Below are 15,659 nucleotides of genomic sequence, written 5' to 3'. Positions count from 1 at the left end.
ATAAGTATATATTTTCTTTTTATGAGAAAGAGATCGAGTAAAATTAAACCTAAACTGTTGAAAAATACTTTAATTTTTTTTTACATCACTAAGCCAAATCCTAACATTATAACCCATTCTTTTATATGTCTACTAGAATATTAATTTAAGGCCTCATTTGTTGCAGCGTAAAATATTTTATGGAAAAAGATTTTCCTATTTTTGAGTATTTGGTGATACGTAAAATATTGGCCAATTTGAAATGTTTTTAGTTGACCAATGAAAATAATATTCGAAGTGTAACCAATTTTTCATTGTTCTCTCACACCCTCAAGCAGGCAACTGTGGGAGGCAATTTAAGGTTTCAAGCAGGCAAAACCTAAGAAAACAACAAATCCAAGACCTATTGTAGGTAGAGCAACAGAAGACTTGTCTAAGGGGTGGCCGGCGAGCATGGTGAGCGGTAGAGTGGATGGACATAACTGATGGTTTAACCCAGATCTGATTATGAAGAAAATAGATCTATAAACCCCATCAGATCCGGTGGGATGGTGGTGCACAGAACGTGACAGGCCGGTAAAGAGTCTCGACGCCTGATCTAAGCAGAGGAGGAAAGAAGAGAGGGGCAAAGAGGGGGGGGGAGGGGGGGGCGGGGATGGGTGGGAGGAGGAGGAGTAGGGAAACCCTCCTCCCGAGCCGCCTAGGGTTTTACCAAGGAATCAATTATCTTAAAATAGTTATTCAGATAATTGATTCCATTCTCTTGCATGGTTCTAGACCAGTAAGCCTACTGATTATTAGAATATATGATATTTTTCGTATATTCCATATTTGATTGGTATTAAAATATTCTCTATTTAAAGGTTGATTGTAATCAAATATTGAGATTGTAATCAAATCAATGAGATTTGATTACCATACTTTTATTTACTTACTACTATATAAATATGGACCCTTGTATTGTAGATAAACAAGTTAATGAGCACAATGTAATCCTTAGGACTATTCAGAGTATATATATATATATATATATATATATATATATAAGTCTGATAAACTTTTATTTTTGGCTAAGGAATTTTAGGGTATAGATAAAACATTGTAATATTCTTGTCCCATTTAGGTGGAAAAATACGAGAAATGTATCAATTTTAATTATCAAAATTTGTTACCTTATTTCTATTACATCCACTGCAAATTAAATAATGTATTTTTTTTTTAATTTTTTTTTGACATGTCCACACAAGAGGAGAGGGGAGGGGGGATTTGAACTAGTGACCTTCACTTCATAAAGCGTGGTTTCTAGTTGATTGAACTATCTCTTGGAGACAAATTAAATAATGTATTAAAGTTAGGAATTAACAAAAAAGTCTTGTGCAAATATTAAAGTTAGGAATTAATTAGCAATTGTAATGGAAACCACCATATATCCATGACATAGATAGGCATGTACCAAGGAATTTAAGTTGGCTTGAATTATGGACGGAATTAAAACTTTAAGTGTGCTTATGCAAAACTTAAAATATATATATATATGGAGGTAAAAAAATAAATTTGGAAGGTAAAAATACATGTAGTTTAGAAGTTTTTCCAAAATTTGTATGAACTAGGTTGAAACTTGGGGAAGTGCCCCTAGCTTGGATTAACAGGAGCAAACTAAGGAGATTTTTAATCACAACCGATCTATACATAAAGATAAAGGGAAGAAAAGTACTATATAGCATCATTGTAAGAACACTATATAAAACTATGATTACTTATCCAACTCCATCTTGTAATAATTTTATGCTTATGAACAAAATAAAAAATAATTAAAACATGTATCACCTAATATATTTATTGTTAATTATAGTTTGTCCCCTTAAACTACCACTACATTTGCACTTACACCTTTAAACTATGACTATCTGCAACTCTCTCTCTCCTGAACTCCACTTTGTTACGACAATACAAAAGGAAGGTTCTCTCCTAGCATTAATTAAATGCCAAGAAGTATGATTAAATGCCAGGAAGTATGTACATCAGAAACACAAAAAAAAAAAAAATATTCACTCTAGGTCAAAAAACCCTAGAGAGAAATGAAGTATATACATCCGAATTATGATTAAATGCCAGGAAGTATATACATCAGTAAATTGTTCCTTCATGTTGGCCTACGATGGTGAAGGGTTTCCTAGCTTTCTACTACAGCAAAGTGCAGTGAGGGACGTAGTTTGTGTTCGAAAGTATGGTAGAGGATTTGACACGTTTGTGGGACAATCTCTCACTGTCGGAGGCAGAGAGTGTGGAGGTTGAAATCACTAATGGGGCTTTAGAGGGAGCCGTGTCCAGGGGTCGGAAGTGCTTGGTGGGAAAACTTGTTGCAGATCGTATTGTGAGCAAGGTGATTATCAGATTCACTCTGATAAGGGGAAGGCGACCATCGGGTACATTGTCTTTCAAAGTACTTAGAGAAAACATATTCCTTTTAGATTTTGAACATTTGTGGGACAAAATACGGGTGATGTAGGGGAGACCATGGATTTTTGAGGGTAACTTGTTCTTAGTTGAGGAGTTTGATGGCCTGACAGCCCCAAACAAAATTGATTTTGAGTTGGTCTTTCTGGCTAAGGATGTTCAATCTCCCACTTGCTTGCATGAGTAAGGTAGTGGGAAAAATGATTGGATCATCTGTTGGTTTGGTTGAAGAAGTCGACGTGGATGAGGAAGGGTTTGGATGGGGTGAGCTTTTACGGTTTAGAATCAAGATGGATCTAACCAAACCCCTAGCACGGGGGAGATCGTTGAAACTACAAGGGAAAACATAAGGATGAGGATGAAGACACTTTGGAATCTATTAAGGGTTTTGTTTTGGAGGGACCCAAGGGGAAATTTGCCATCCAATGGTCTAGTACACCCCCATGTGGTTGCGAGAGAGGAAACTCATGCGATCTACGTTCAACAGATGGACCAACATGCAAAGGTGGTTTTTGCAATAGAGGGTAAGGCTCATTGGGAGACATGGAAGCCTCTGATGACGCAGCATGAACCCATATTGCAGGCCCAAACCTTGAGGCCCAAAACAAATAGCTCTCAACCCACCACCTGGAAAAAGAGTGCATGGGTAGGCCAAGTAATGAACCAGGTGCACGCCCGCAAGACACTGACAGGCAAGTAGAAAACACAGGTTAATGATGTCGTGGGGGGAGGAAGACTAGGGGAAAGAAAGAGGAACAGACGGCTCAGGGAATGGTGGGTGAAAACCATCCATCTACAATGGCGGTTAGGTAGGACATAGAAAATGGTTTGGGAATGGTGGTGGCTGTGCAGCAGCCCCACTGACCGCAATGATAATCATAAGCTGGAACTGCCAGGGGCTTGGGAACCCCCGGGCAGTTAGAGACCTTGGCCAGTTGGTTAAGAATGAGAGACCCAATTTAGTCTTTCTTATGGAGACTAAATTAAGACAAGAAAAAATGGAGACGATCAAAACACGAGTGGGTGTCCGGAATTGCTTTACTGTGGACACTGTGGGAAGGAATGGTCGTCTAGCTTTATTATGAAATGAGGATGCTGATGTGAACATAGAGAACTTTAGCCGTAGGCATATCAATGCCATTATAAAACCTGTTTCAAGAGAACCTCTGTGGACTTTCATGGGGTTCTATGGCAACCCAAAAGAACATAAGAGGTATGAGGGTTGGAGCCTTTCATGATCTACAACGCTGTCGTGAACTACACCGTGGATAGTGGCGGGAGACTTCAATGAAATCACTGATCTCTCCGAAAAAAAGGGGGGGGTGTAGGAAGAGCGAGGGGTCTAATGAAGGCTTTTAAAAATACACTAGGTGTCTCTGAACTTGCATATTTGGGTGCAAGGAGGGAGAGGCTTTAATTCAAGAAAGGCTAGACAGTGTGGTAGCAAATGCTTCATAGTGCGGACGATTCCCACATGCAGGGGTATATAATAAGGTGGCTTTCAGTTCAGATCACACCCTTGTCCTCATTAAATTGACATACCAAGATGGAAGCCAAAGGAGAAAAAAGATATTTAGATATGATTAGCAATTATAAAACGGGCCTGGAAAAAAAAAACAATGAATGATTTGTTTATAATTTAATAAAACATTAGGTATCTACAGTGTTTCCCAATGCATTGGGAAACACTATAGATACCCTTTGGTATAGGTTAAATATAGGGCTTTTGATGTGGGTGTGGTTTTGTGGTTTTTTTTAAATTTTTACTAAACATAGGGAAGGGAATGGCATATAGGGCATCTATTGCTAGTGCTCTAACATCTTCAGAGTCCGGCTTAATGTCTTGGCTTGTGAAAATTTGAGTGAGGGTTGCCTCCACTAGATCAAAATGATGGACCTGAAAAAATGTTATCAACAACACCTTGAATTAAACAGACACTAAAACAATCAAGGTCATCTTGGCGTAATTTCAATGCATCAAAAATTTTGAACTCTATCTTCTCCCCATTTTCCTTCATACTTACAGTACTCTTCTTCATGCAAATTTTTGTATATCTGCAGTCCTCATAAAGGGTCTTTCCAAGATAATAGGTAAGGGTAAAAGCATATGAGATTCTTCCATATCTAACACAATAAAATCAGCAGGTAAGATAAATTGATCTACCTTAACTAGAACATCCTCCAAGATACCTCTCGATCTTCTAATGCTTCTGTCTGCCAATTGTATGGTGATTGAGGTTGGTTGCAACTCCCCTAGACCTAGTGTCACATACATAGTGTATGGCATTAGCTTGATACCCGCTCCTAGATCCAATAATGCATGCTCAAACAGCTGATCACCTATCATGCAAGGAATCGTGAAACTGCCTGGATCTTTCAGCTTTGGTGGCAACTTTCTCAACAACACCGTACTTACCTCTTCTGTTAAAAGCACTTTTTCATTATCCTGAAACTTTCTTTTATGAGTGCAACAGTCCTTTAAAAATTTAGCATAAGTAGGAATTTGGTGAATTGCATCTAATAAATGAATGTTTATTTCGACTTTTCTCAAAGTTTCAAAAATATCCAAAAGTTGCTTTTCTTTCTTTGGTTTTACTAACGTCTGAGGGAAGGGTGGTGCATTCACCTTCTCCTTTTCACTTACTTTGGAAGTTGAGGCTTCAACTGGAGGTTCTTGGATTGTCTCGTCAGTTCCCACCTTGTTATCAACACTCTTACCACTTCTGAGGGTTGTTACGGCCTTTAGTTGCTCTTGACCTCTTAGTATAGTTTGGGCTGGACATTCATCTCTCTTTTCTTCACTCAGTTCCTTGGCCATGTTCTCTACTTGTGCCTCCAACCTTTGAATGGCTTGATTGGATGTTGCTTCCAGTGTCTGAATGGTCTGACTTGTCTAAGCATTAGTCTACTGCTGCGTAGACAAGAACTTGATCAAGGCATCTTCAAAGTCATTCTTTTTGGACTCTTGTTTTGCAATTGAAAATATGGGACAAGTCCTAGTGGTATGGTCAAAATAAGAACATATGGCACATACCTTCACTTGTGCACTTTGTTGAACAGGGGAGATATTATGACTTGCCATGGCTTTCACTAGCATATCCAGCTTTCTCTCTATGGTGGCCATTTGAATTTGAACTCTACTATCTGTGCTCTCTTTATGCATGCCTTTTCCTTTTAGTTCTTGCCTCCCTCTGGGTGAGAATTGTTGGGAGTTCTCACTTATGATCTTCAAGAGTTCTATGGCTTCTTCACTACTTTTCTACGTCAACATGCCACCACAAGCTAAATCTATAAGACCTTTGTTGACATCATTTAAACCATCATAGAAGGTCTGTGCCTGATCTTCTTGAGATAAGTTGTGATGTGGGCAGTTGAGAAGTAGTTCATTGAAGTGCTCCCATGCCCCGAAGAAAAGGTCTCCGTCTTTGTGTTGGAATGTCTGAATCTCCCTCCTCAATTGCCTTGTCTTTTGGTCTAGGAAAAATTTCTTTAAGAACTTGGTGGCCATCTCTTCCCAGTTATGAATAGAACTTGCAGCCAAAGAATTCAACCAAAGTTTAGCATTATCTTTCAATGAAAAAGGAAAAAGAATTAACATGATTTCCTCTGCGGTTAAACCCTGGACATTCTGAGTCTTGCAAAGATTGAAGAAATGCCAAATGTGCAAGTATGGATTCTTAGAAGGTGTGCCTCTATAGTGTGGAATCAAATTTAGCAGATGTGGAGATAGGTTAAAATTGCTCTACTCAATGGCCTGTAAGTTAATGCATGATGGTTGGTCGAGGTTCTGTGGCATGAAGGAATTTTTCATGGGCCTTCGCACCGGTAGGTTTTCTTCGATCCTTTCTCCAACTTCGAACTCTTCTTCTACTTTGAAGTTGTCTCTTTGCCTTCTTCGGGTGGTCCGTTCAATTTCTAGATCGTATGGAACGATGGCTAAATTTTTAGATCGACGACCCTGCATGACAACAAAAATAAAAGAAAATCAAATTATGCAATTTACAGCAACCATAGTGCTACTGTCTGGACACGGGCGCTTGATCGCAAAAGTGCATTCGATCTCTCTAGAAAGGGCACTCGAGCATCCTGCTGCATCTGCTATCTAGACACGGGCGCTCGATCATACTAGTTTGTGCGCTCAAGCACAGTATTGCAAAATAAAACCGGAGAAACAATGGAACGAAATTAAATGAAAAATCAAAACAAAATTAAATTAAATTAACTAAAAGAAAAACAAATTCTAGATAAAATTAAACAATCCCCGACAACGGCGCTAAAAACTTGTTGTGACAAATACCCACATAAATTAATAGGCGAATATTTGCTACGTTTTACTCGTAAGTGTACAAGATCAAAATGATAGTATAGATAACAAATACGAGATCATTCCCATGAGGATTGGTAATTTTTTGCTTAAAATTGATTTTCAAATTAAAATATTTGAATTGTCACAAATTGAAATATTGAAAAGAAATAATAATGAAAAAGGTTAGGGTTTCGATATCCATCACTAATTAGGCTAATTAAGATAACAATATGCCAATGTTCCAATCATACAAGTATATTTAATGCTTGTCAACCTAAGGGCATGGTATCTACCCCTTAAGCTTTTGATTTCCCTAAGTAATGAATTAGGCATGATATCTATCTAATTCTTTAATTCCTTAAAGGATTTAGCATTTTATCTACTAAGTTGTTCTTTAAGAAAGCATAAATTTATGGAAATCGGAAAACATATGAATCCTAGGGCATGGTATCTACTCCCGGTTCCCCATGTTGATTAATCCAAGAACCCATGATGAGGTTCTTTTGTTACTTTATTAAGCCCAAGATTTGGTCATCTAAATTGACTTAATTAACAAGTCTATACCATAAGCATATGTGGAATTCAATCAAATAGGAAATAACCAAGTTAAATATACCAAAATATGATTGTAACAAAGGCACCAATATTGAAATCCTGGAAAGACATGATTAGGGCTTCAATCTAGCCCCTAACAAAAGGTTTACCTACACATATTTTGGATGCTAATCATCCTAACAATAAAATAAAACTAAAAAGAAGAAGGAACTGAAACTGCTTCTTGAAGTAGCCTCCAATTCTTCACTCTGAAATTGTACATTTTTCTGTGAGGCTTAGAGGTCTACTTATAGGCTTAGGAAAACCCTAAAAGCTCTAGAAAACCTAATAAAATCAGAGGTCTAACTTCTAGTCCAATTAGGACTTTGAAAACCTAATCATAAGTGGAATAGGAAGTCTGGCCGCATCTGGGCGCCCCGAGTGCGCTCAATGCCGTGTGGCTGCGCTTGATCGTTCCTCTTGTCCGCTCGAGTGCTAATGTGCTCGCTCCTTGTATTCTGGCGCTCAATCGTTGTTGCGCTCGAGCCCAGGTGTGGTGCGCTCGATCCTAGCTCTAGCTTTTCCCAAAATTGGTCTTTTTATGCTCAAAACTTTTCAGAAATGCGTCATTCTCTTCAAACACCTAAAAATAGACAAAAGCACAAAAAGAAAATAAAAATCACAAAATAACACGACTAAGAGATTAACATACGTAAAATAAGGGGGCTAAAATATCTATATTTTAGCACTTATCACTTGGCCAAGAACATATGCTCGGTGGTCCCCTAGCACACGTTCAGCAAGTGGGGGTGGTTTTGGCTTTTTGCTTCCAAAAGTGTCAAGGAGTTGGGTTGGTAGGAAAAGGTTTAGTTTTTTTGGTTTAAACCCTTGTTTTATGGAAACATTAACCGTTTAAGTAAGAAATCTATAACCTTCTAAAATGGGTATTTTGTCGGGGTATTACAGTATGACATGGTACACCGGTACGTGTAGGATAATAGCCATGGGCTTATTATACATGTTAATTATATGGTCAAATGTGTATGTGGATGTGATATATGGGCTTTGGATCTAATGGTTATTTCATGATCAGTGCAACCTTAATGAGCGGGTCACTACAAGATGTACATCATTAGTAGCGTGGGCCACCAGAGGTCAGACTCGGTCGAGCTGCTAGTGTTATGGATGGTAGTGTACAATGGTCGGGACACCGGTATTGTATTACAAATCCCTTGGGACAGCGCTAAACCTGCTAAGAATGGGTAATATCTCGGGTAGACCATACAATTGAACTATCATTGATTCACATGATTGTAGCATGTACTATACCTATACTGTATTCATGGATAACTGCTTGCTTAAAATGCTGCATACTTTATCAAACGGAGTTCATCACTAAATGACATAAGTACTATGTGCATTTTTACTCACTAAGTCTTTAGACTTACCCCTTTATTTTTCCCCTTTCATTATGTATAATTGCGCGGTTTAGCTAGCATATAGGGGGATGGATACAGATAGCCAGTTGGTGGTGGGCAAGGACCTGATTCGGGTCATTTTTTAGGACATGGCCCAGTTTGGCTCAAGTCCATGTGGGAGGATAGAGAATCCATTCGGGCATAGATGATTGAGATTGTGATTATGTTAGAACTACTTAAGCTTATGTGTTGATCTTGTTATCCTTTTTCAGACAATTATCTTGGGTTGTAATATATTTGATAATTGGTCTTTGATCAGTATATTTGAGGATCTATTTATGCTATAATGTTTTATCATTACTCTAGTTATTATGATTATGATATTTAATTATTGCTTTCTATTCCTGTGGTTGAAAGTCTTCCACTGTATTCTCTCTCTTAGGAGAGGTTATGATTCCTGATTCTTGTTCTGTGAGGGACATGGCTGGGAGGCGAACCAAAGAGTTAATTACTAGTTAATTGATTTCCACAGGGCGTTACATAAAATTATTCTAAACCTTATGTTTGAAAAGGTTTTAAGTTCTCTTCAATGAATCTAAAAGGTTTGGGTTCTGTCAAAATCTAACAATCTATCATGTTACGTGTATGTAAAAGCATTCACATAACACATAGAAAATACCACTACCGGTGTACCATGTCATACGATGCAATTAGTCTTATTTATCTTTTATACTCTTACAAATCTCACTATATTCATTTTCTTGCTTAATCAAAACACGTTTTCACAAAATAGAGTTCATAGTAGATTAAAAATGTATCTCATGAGGTTTGTAAAGATGCATGTTTGGTACACATTAAATACTCATGAAATGTGGAAAAATAACAAGTATTCATGTGAGTTTGTACTCACCCGAGTTGTATTGTTTCTCCAAATACTCCTCTAAACGTTCCATTTTCTCGTAATCTATTGAAAGACACATCATTAGTCTTAAATCTGAGTTAAAACGAGTCCTAGACCTAAAAATGTTCAAAACATTGTTCTTACTTCACCATTGAATGTTCAAACAGATCAGCTTGAACGTTCGGCCTCGGCTGCGAACATTCAACCAGAAGGTGCAAACCTTCATTTCTAGGCAAGAAACTCATTTTGAACCAAACAACATTTTTATCACTTCTAAGCAAATCCTAAGGTTACAACAAGATTCGTAACATACTCCTAACCCAAAATAACATCTCTATGCAAAAGAAAATACGTCCAACGAGAATTAAACGTTAACCCATGCTAAAACCAATATTAAAACATAAAATAACAACATAAGCTCAAAACCTAGACACCAAACTATAGAAAACACTTAACCACCATAACAACTAGGTCACTAACAAGTCAAGTTAAGAAGGTTACCTCTCTAGAACAGAGCCTCTAAGAAACCTTTATTCTTCTTCTCAAAACTCACAAATTACTCAAGCAGGATTTCGCTAGGGCTCAAAGGGCGGAATGAGGCTTAAAAGGGTGTAAGATGGAGTATTTATAGGGTTGGAAAAGCTGAGGGCGCTGTTGTGATAATCTTGCAGGCAATCGAACGTTCGATTTACTATTGCACGGTGGTTCTACGGTTGCAGGTCGAATGTTTGGTCATTACACAGTGGGTCAAAATTTGGTCAACAAACGTTCAAAGATCCCCCTGGGAACGTTTGGTCGTAACCCAAAAAATCCTAAAATCTTACTCCCAACGAACCATAATGAATCGGGCAATCTTTCTAACCCTCAAACTAAGCTAAACACAGTCTAGTAATTACTCGGGGCACTATGGTATAAAAGTCATTTCATCACTCTTAATTTTTAACATCTAGAAATTGATGGAGGGGGTACATTGTATCAAATTGAAAGTTCGATGGTGAAATTGAGAGGTTTTGAAATTTGGAGGGGTCTTTTCAAATCGCATGGTAGTTCATGAGTCATTTGTGAAATTTATTTATTTATAATTATTTTAAACAATTAAATTTTTTTATTAATTATTATTTTAATTTATAAAGATATTTTCATTTCATAAAAAAAAAAAAAATTAAGGCCATTTGTGTCTTTTTCCTATCTTTGGGGAGGAGGACATTCGACAAGTATTGGATCGTTTGGTAGAATGGAATGTAATGCGATGGTAGTTTACTTCTTTCTATTTAATAAATTAACTGCATAAGATGACGCCGTATAGACTGCCGTAGTTCCGTTTTTTACAAGGAGCCCGGTCCATCGTTCGGATCCCACTGGCGTCTGTGGCACATAAGCAGACCTCAGGAGCGCAATAAACGACGTCATTTCGAGGCGCTAGCGAGCCACTCCGATCCAAGGGGTCGTACCCGGTGGAAATGGAGACCGGCTCAGAGACCCACCCGGCCAACCCCAACCACAATCTCAACACTCTGAACAACCGGAACCCTAGTCCTAGCCGGAACTCAATAATATCGGGGACTTCGCCGGTGTGGCCCACCATCGACGGTCGACTGGGCCTCTCGGAGGAAGAGTCGCTGAGCTACGCGCGGAGATTCTACAAGTTTGGATTCGCAATGCTGCCCTGGCTTTGGGCCGTGAATTGCTTCTACTTCTGGCCCGTTCTCCGCCACTCCCGCTCCTTCCCTCACATCCACCGCTGTAACTCTCTCTCTCTCTCTCTCTTTCTCTCTCTCTGCGTGTGCGTTGAATTTGTTTTGTTGCTTAATTTAGATGCGTGTTCTGTTATCAAGTTAATCGCGTTGAGTTTTACGGGTAGGTGTTTGTTGTGTTGTCACTGGTGGTATTTAGATCAGTCTGTGTGGAAATATTGATGATTTAGTTGATCATCTAAAAATTGATATGTAAGAAATGAATCATATGATTGAAATTCGATGGTGAAATGCGATTTGCGTATCAGCGTTTTAGTTGAGTGAATAATAGGATCCAACTTTTGGTTTTATGTAAGGGAGTTTAATGTAGTTGGAGTTCTGTTTAATTAATACTTGTTAGTTAAAAAAAAAAGTACTTCCAGGGAAGGTGATGGGGTTGAAGAGAATTGAGGACTGTTTGCTAAAGTGGGTGGCTTGGGTTAGGGCTAATTTGTTGAAGGGTAGGTGTTTTTGCATGGTAAAAGTGCCCCAAAATTGCTCATGGTGCTGGAGGAAAATTTTGAAGATGAGGGATGTTGCTAAGAAATTCTTGAGGTTTATGGTGGGGGATGGTACTACTATTTACCTTTGGTTAGATTGTTGGCATCTGGATGGGGTTTTGGTTGAGAAGCATGGATATCTTGTGGTTTATAATTCTGGCAGTAAGTTAGAAGCTAAACTATCCACGGTAATGATAGGCAAGGAATGGAAATAGCAACCTGCAAGGTGTGAAGACCTTGACTTTCCGACTGGTTGGTCAGAAATTGTGAGTTTGGGTGTAAGGGAATGGAGGAATAAGAGCTTAATGATTAATGTTTGCAAATTGTGTTGGAGTGCTGCAGTTTATCATTTATGGTGGCAGAGGAATGTTATAAGACATGGTAAACCTCCCAGAACCGAAGAGAAAATGCTTCTGGATGTGGTTTGGTTACTTGGTATGTGAAAAATCGAATGCAAGGGAAGGGAAAGTTTAGAAAGACTGCTGTAAATGTTGAAATCTGTATAAATTGGGGTATTGGTCTTGATTTCTTGTATTGATATGTTGGTCTGCTGATTTCTCGTTGTATTGTTAGTAGTTAGCTGGTAGTGTGATTTCTTGTTAGCTTTTCATTGTATACTTGGATAGTTTGGTAGTATGTTGCATTGCTGGTGATCTAACTTAATTGCTAGAGTGTGGTTGTATTTTTGGTTTTGGTTGATGAAAATTCATTCATCCAAAAAAAAAAAAAAAAAAAGTAATTACACTTTGCGAGATAAGAGGCTTCTGTCAATATTTTAAACAAAAGAAAAAGAATGGTATTTCGTTTTTTTATCAACACTCAGTTCCCATTCATTCAATTTGAGAGTGTAGATTACATGTCATTCCGGGGTACCAATATATTCAAGATTGTTCCTGGTACTGTAATGTTATAAAACCTTTCATCTAAGCACAGATGGGAGCTCTCTTGCATACAGATTGGTCGTGGCACTCTCACTGTAAAGCTGAGAAACATTAACCTGTAATTGACAAATTATATTGTAGTTGGCACATCATATGGGCTTAATGTGCATTTTTCAGTTCAATCATGCATATTCAGCAAATATAGGATTGGTCATTCTATATGTAAGGGTTTGCATCAAACATAAAAGGAAGTAGAATTTCCAGACGATGTGTTAGTTATTTCTGACTTGTTGTTTTATGTTGTGTCATAGCATCTTGTATTTTATGATTTATCCTATTACATACATGAGCTTTAATTCATTAGAAAAGGAAAGTTACCATCTTGTGGCTCTTAAAATTACCATTACTTATCAAAAAAAAAAAAAAAAAAGGAAAAAAAGAAATCAGAAAACCCGTGTTTTTACTCAAATATTGAAAGGTCATGCTTGGTTTAAATTTGTGTTGCTTCAGGAGGTAAGGCTTGCTGTATGTGTTTCTTAGGATGCTTGAGTTGGAGTGTTTTTTCTTTTCACCCCATTTTTTTTTTATTTTTTATTTTATAAGCATGCTCCATCTCATGAACTTTGATATAAATTTATGTGTTTTCTGCTGGGAATATATCTCTATTATGATTAACTTGGTGGTGGCAGTTTTTGTATCACTGAGTTGCTTGGCGTGTTATAAAAGGTGCACTTAAATTAGATGGCAGTTTTTGTTTTAATAAACATTTCGTCTTGTAGATGTTGTTCGATCAGCAGTTGGGTTCTCCATATTTACAGCTCTTCTTTCAGCATGGGCCCTTACTTTTGCCATTGGAGGGGATCGTCTCTTTGGACCTGTTTGGCATCAACTTGTGATGTACAATCTTGCTGAAAAGTTAGGCTTGACTGATGGGAGCTAGTCTTATGCCCTACTTTCATTGGTCACACACCTTGGATCTTCCCCCTCCCCCGTTTGTTGGGGGTATTACAGGTGTTCTTTTACTTTATTTTGAACACATGATTCTTGTATATATATTTTGCATTGACGCTTTCTTTACCTCAAGTTGGAAATAATGTTGAGTGTCAAACGTAGTAGACTTTTTCCGCTTTTAACTGAATGCTTGTATTTGTAGGCAAACTCCAGTTTTCACATATAAATATATATCCCTTTTAAATGCTAAAGAATGGCCTAAGCCAAAACTTAGATGATTACAAACTTGGGTTACTCTTACTCGGCCATATTGTATGTTGGTTGATCTAGTTGAATTTTTGCATTGCAGAAGTATAACATCCCGGGTTGTGAAAGTTAAGTTTCACATTAGTTGGATGATTATAAAGAAATGTATGTGCTAGGTGCCACATTAGCTGTATATGAAGTGAGACCAGGCTATTAATTGACTTTATAAGTTCCAATTCTAACTTTTTACTGGTCCTTTTAGGATGTTTTCTTTGGTTGCGATAAATGGTATTAAAGCCAACCAAGTAACATAGGCCCTAATGATGAAGTTAGATATTTGAGTGAGGGAGATTGTGATACCCATATTGCGTAAGTATGGAGGTATGCGTGTGCCATGGCCGGTATTAGTTGTATATTAGGTGAAATTAGGCTATATAAATGACTCTAAGGAACTTCAATTTTAATGTTTTTTTAACTTGTTCTTCTGGAGTATAGCGTAGATGTGAGTTGCATTTTTCTGTGTTGTGATATGCAGTCTTCATAACTAAGAGAGTTGCTCTAAATAATAGAGTTGACCAATGATGTAGAAGAATACAATACTCTCAATTTTTTTTTTCCTTCTTATTTTTAAATATAAGTAATGGATCTTATAAAAGAAAAGTAGTCACAATATTATTAAAAAACACAAAAGATGCAATTGCTGTACAAAAAGTATACAAGAGATACACCTAATAGAAAGAAAAAAAAGGGTAAGAAAATCATAAAAACCAAGCAAATTATGATAGTCTAACGTAGCTGCCAAGTGGTAAAGAGGTTTTTTTTTTTTTTGATAAGTAAAGTGGTAAAGAGTATTGTAGAAGAATGACTAGCTTCACTACCGTCTTGCGGTCTTCAAAACTTCCATAATTTCTTTTCTCCAAAGACGCAACAAAATGTTGGAAAATCTTCTACATTACGGCACTATGAGGACTACTACTCAGCCTTCTCCATCAAGTAAGAAGGTCTACCGCTCCTCTAGTCATAACCCAACTTAGCCCAACATAACTGAAGATAGAACTTCATAAGAAAGTAGCAATCTTATAAGAGAGAAGATCTACAGACTTCCCAAATTGAAAGTAAATAAAAGGTTAATAATGGAGAAGATCTATATACACCCCAATATTGAAAGTAAATAAAAGGTTAATAATGGAGAAGTTGGTTAAGAATTTGAATTCAAATATTTGAGGCAATTAGGAACCTTATAAGAGAAAATTAAGCTCTGTCCGAACCTGACTCAAGGTAAATGTTCAGAAAACAAAGTACTAGAAATATGCTATAAGAATACTTCAGATACCTAAGTACACTTGCTTCAAATCCCTTTGGCTAGTCCCCAAGGGGTAATTAAATCGGCTTAGAACTATGCCTCATGAAGCAAAGGTTAGTATGAATCTCCTCTTCCTCTTCTCTTGTGTGAACATGTCAAAAAATGAAAAAAAAAAAAAAAAAAAAATCTCTCTTGACTATCCCATGTAACCTCTTTTTTCCCCTTTCAATTAAAAAAAAGAAAATCCCTCTGGCTCAGAGGAATAAAATTTTATGTTTGAATATTTATCCATACCGTAAATTTAATACGACTTAGGAGTAATTCTTTTATTTCCTCTATTGAATTTCCCCAGTTGTGCTTGAATATATGGAACTATGGAAGGGGACTCAGACCCACTCGTTTCCGACCTGAACCATCTAACCCATTGTTTGGCTTGGACAGCTTGGTGGT

General features: G+C 37.4%; 1 protein-coding gene across 1 annotated transcript; it reads left to right on the top strand.

The window, feature by feature from the left end:
* The first annotated feature begins 10,881 nt into the window (after positions 1 to 10,881).
* Positions 10,882 to 13,792, top strand: LOC132165940 (gamma-secretase subunit). Its single transcript, XM_059576658.2, has 2 exons — positions 10,882 to 11,338; positions 13,489 to 13,792. The coding sequence occupies exons 1-2, from the start codon at positions 11,056 to 11,058 to the stop codon at positions 13,647 to 13,649; spliced, it is 444 nt and encodes a 147-aa protein (XP_059432641.1). The 5' UTR covers positions 10,882 to 11,055; the 3' UTR covers positions 13,650 to 13,792.
* Positions 13,793 to 15,659: the final 1,867 nt, after the last annotated feature.

The sequence above is a fragment of the Corylus avellana genome, chromosome 11 (genome assembly GCF_965113065.1).
Source record: "Corylus avellana chromosome 11, dhCorAvel1.hap1.2, whole genome shotgun sequence".
Classification (NCBI taxonomy): domain Eukaryota; kingdom Viridiplantae; phylum Streptophyta; class Magnoliopsida; order Fagales; family Betulaceae; genus Corylus; species Corylus avellana.
This window is presented reverse-complemented; position numbering and strand designations above follow the sequence as displayed.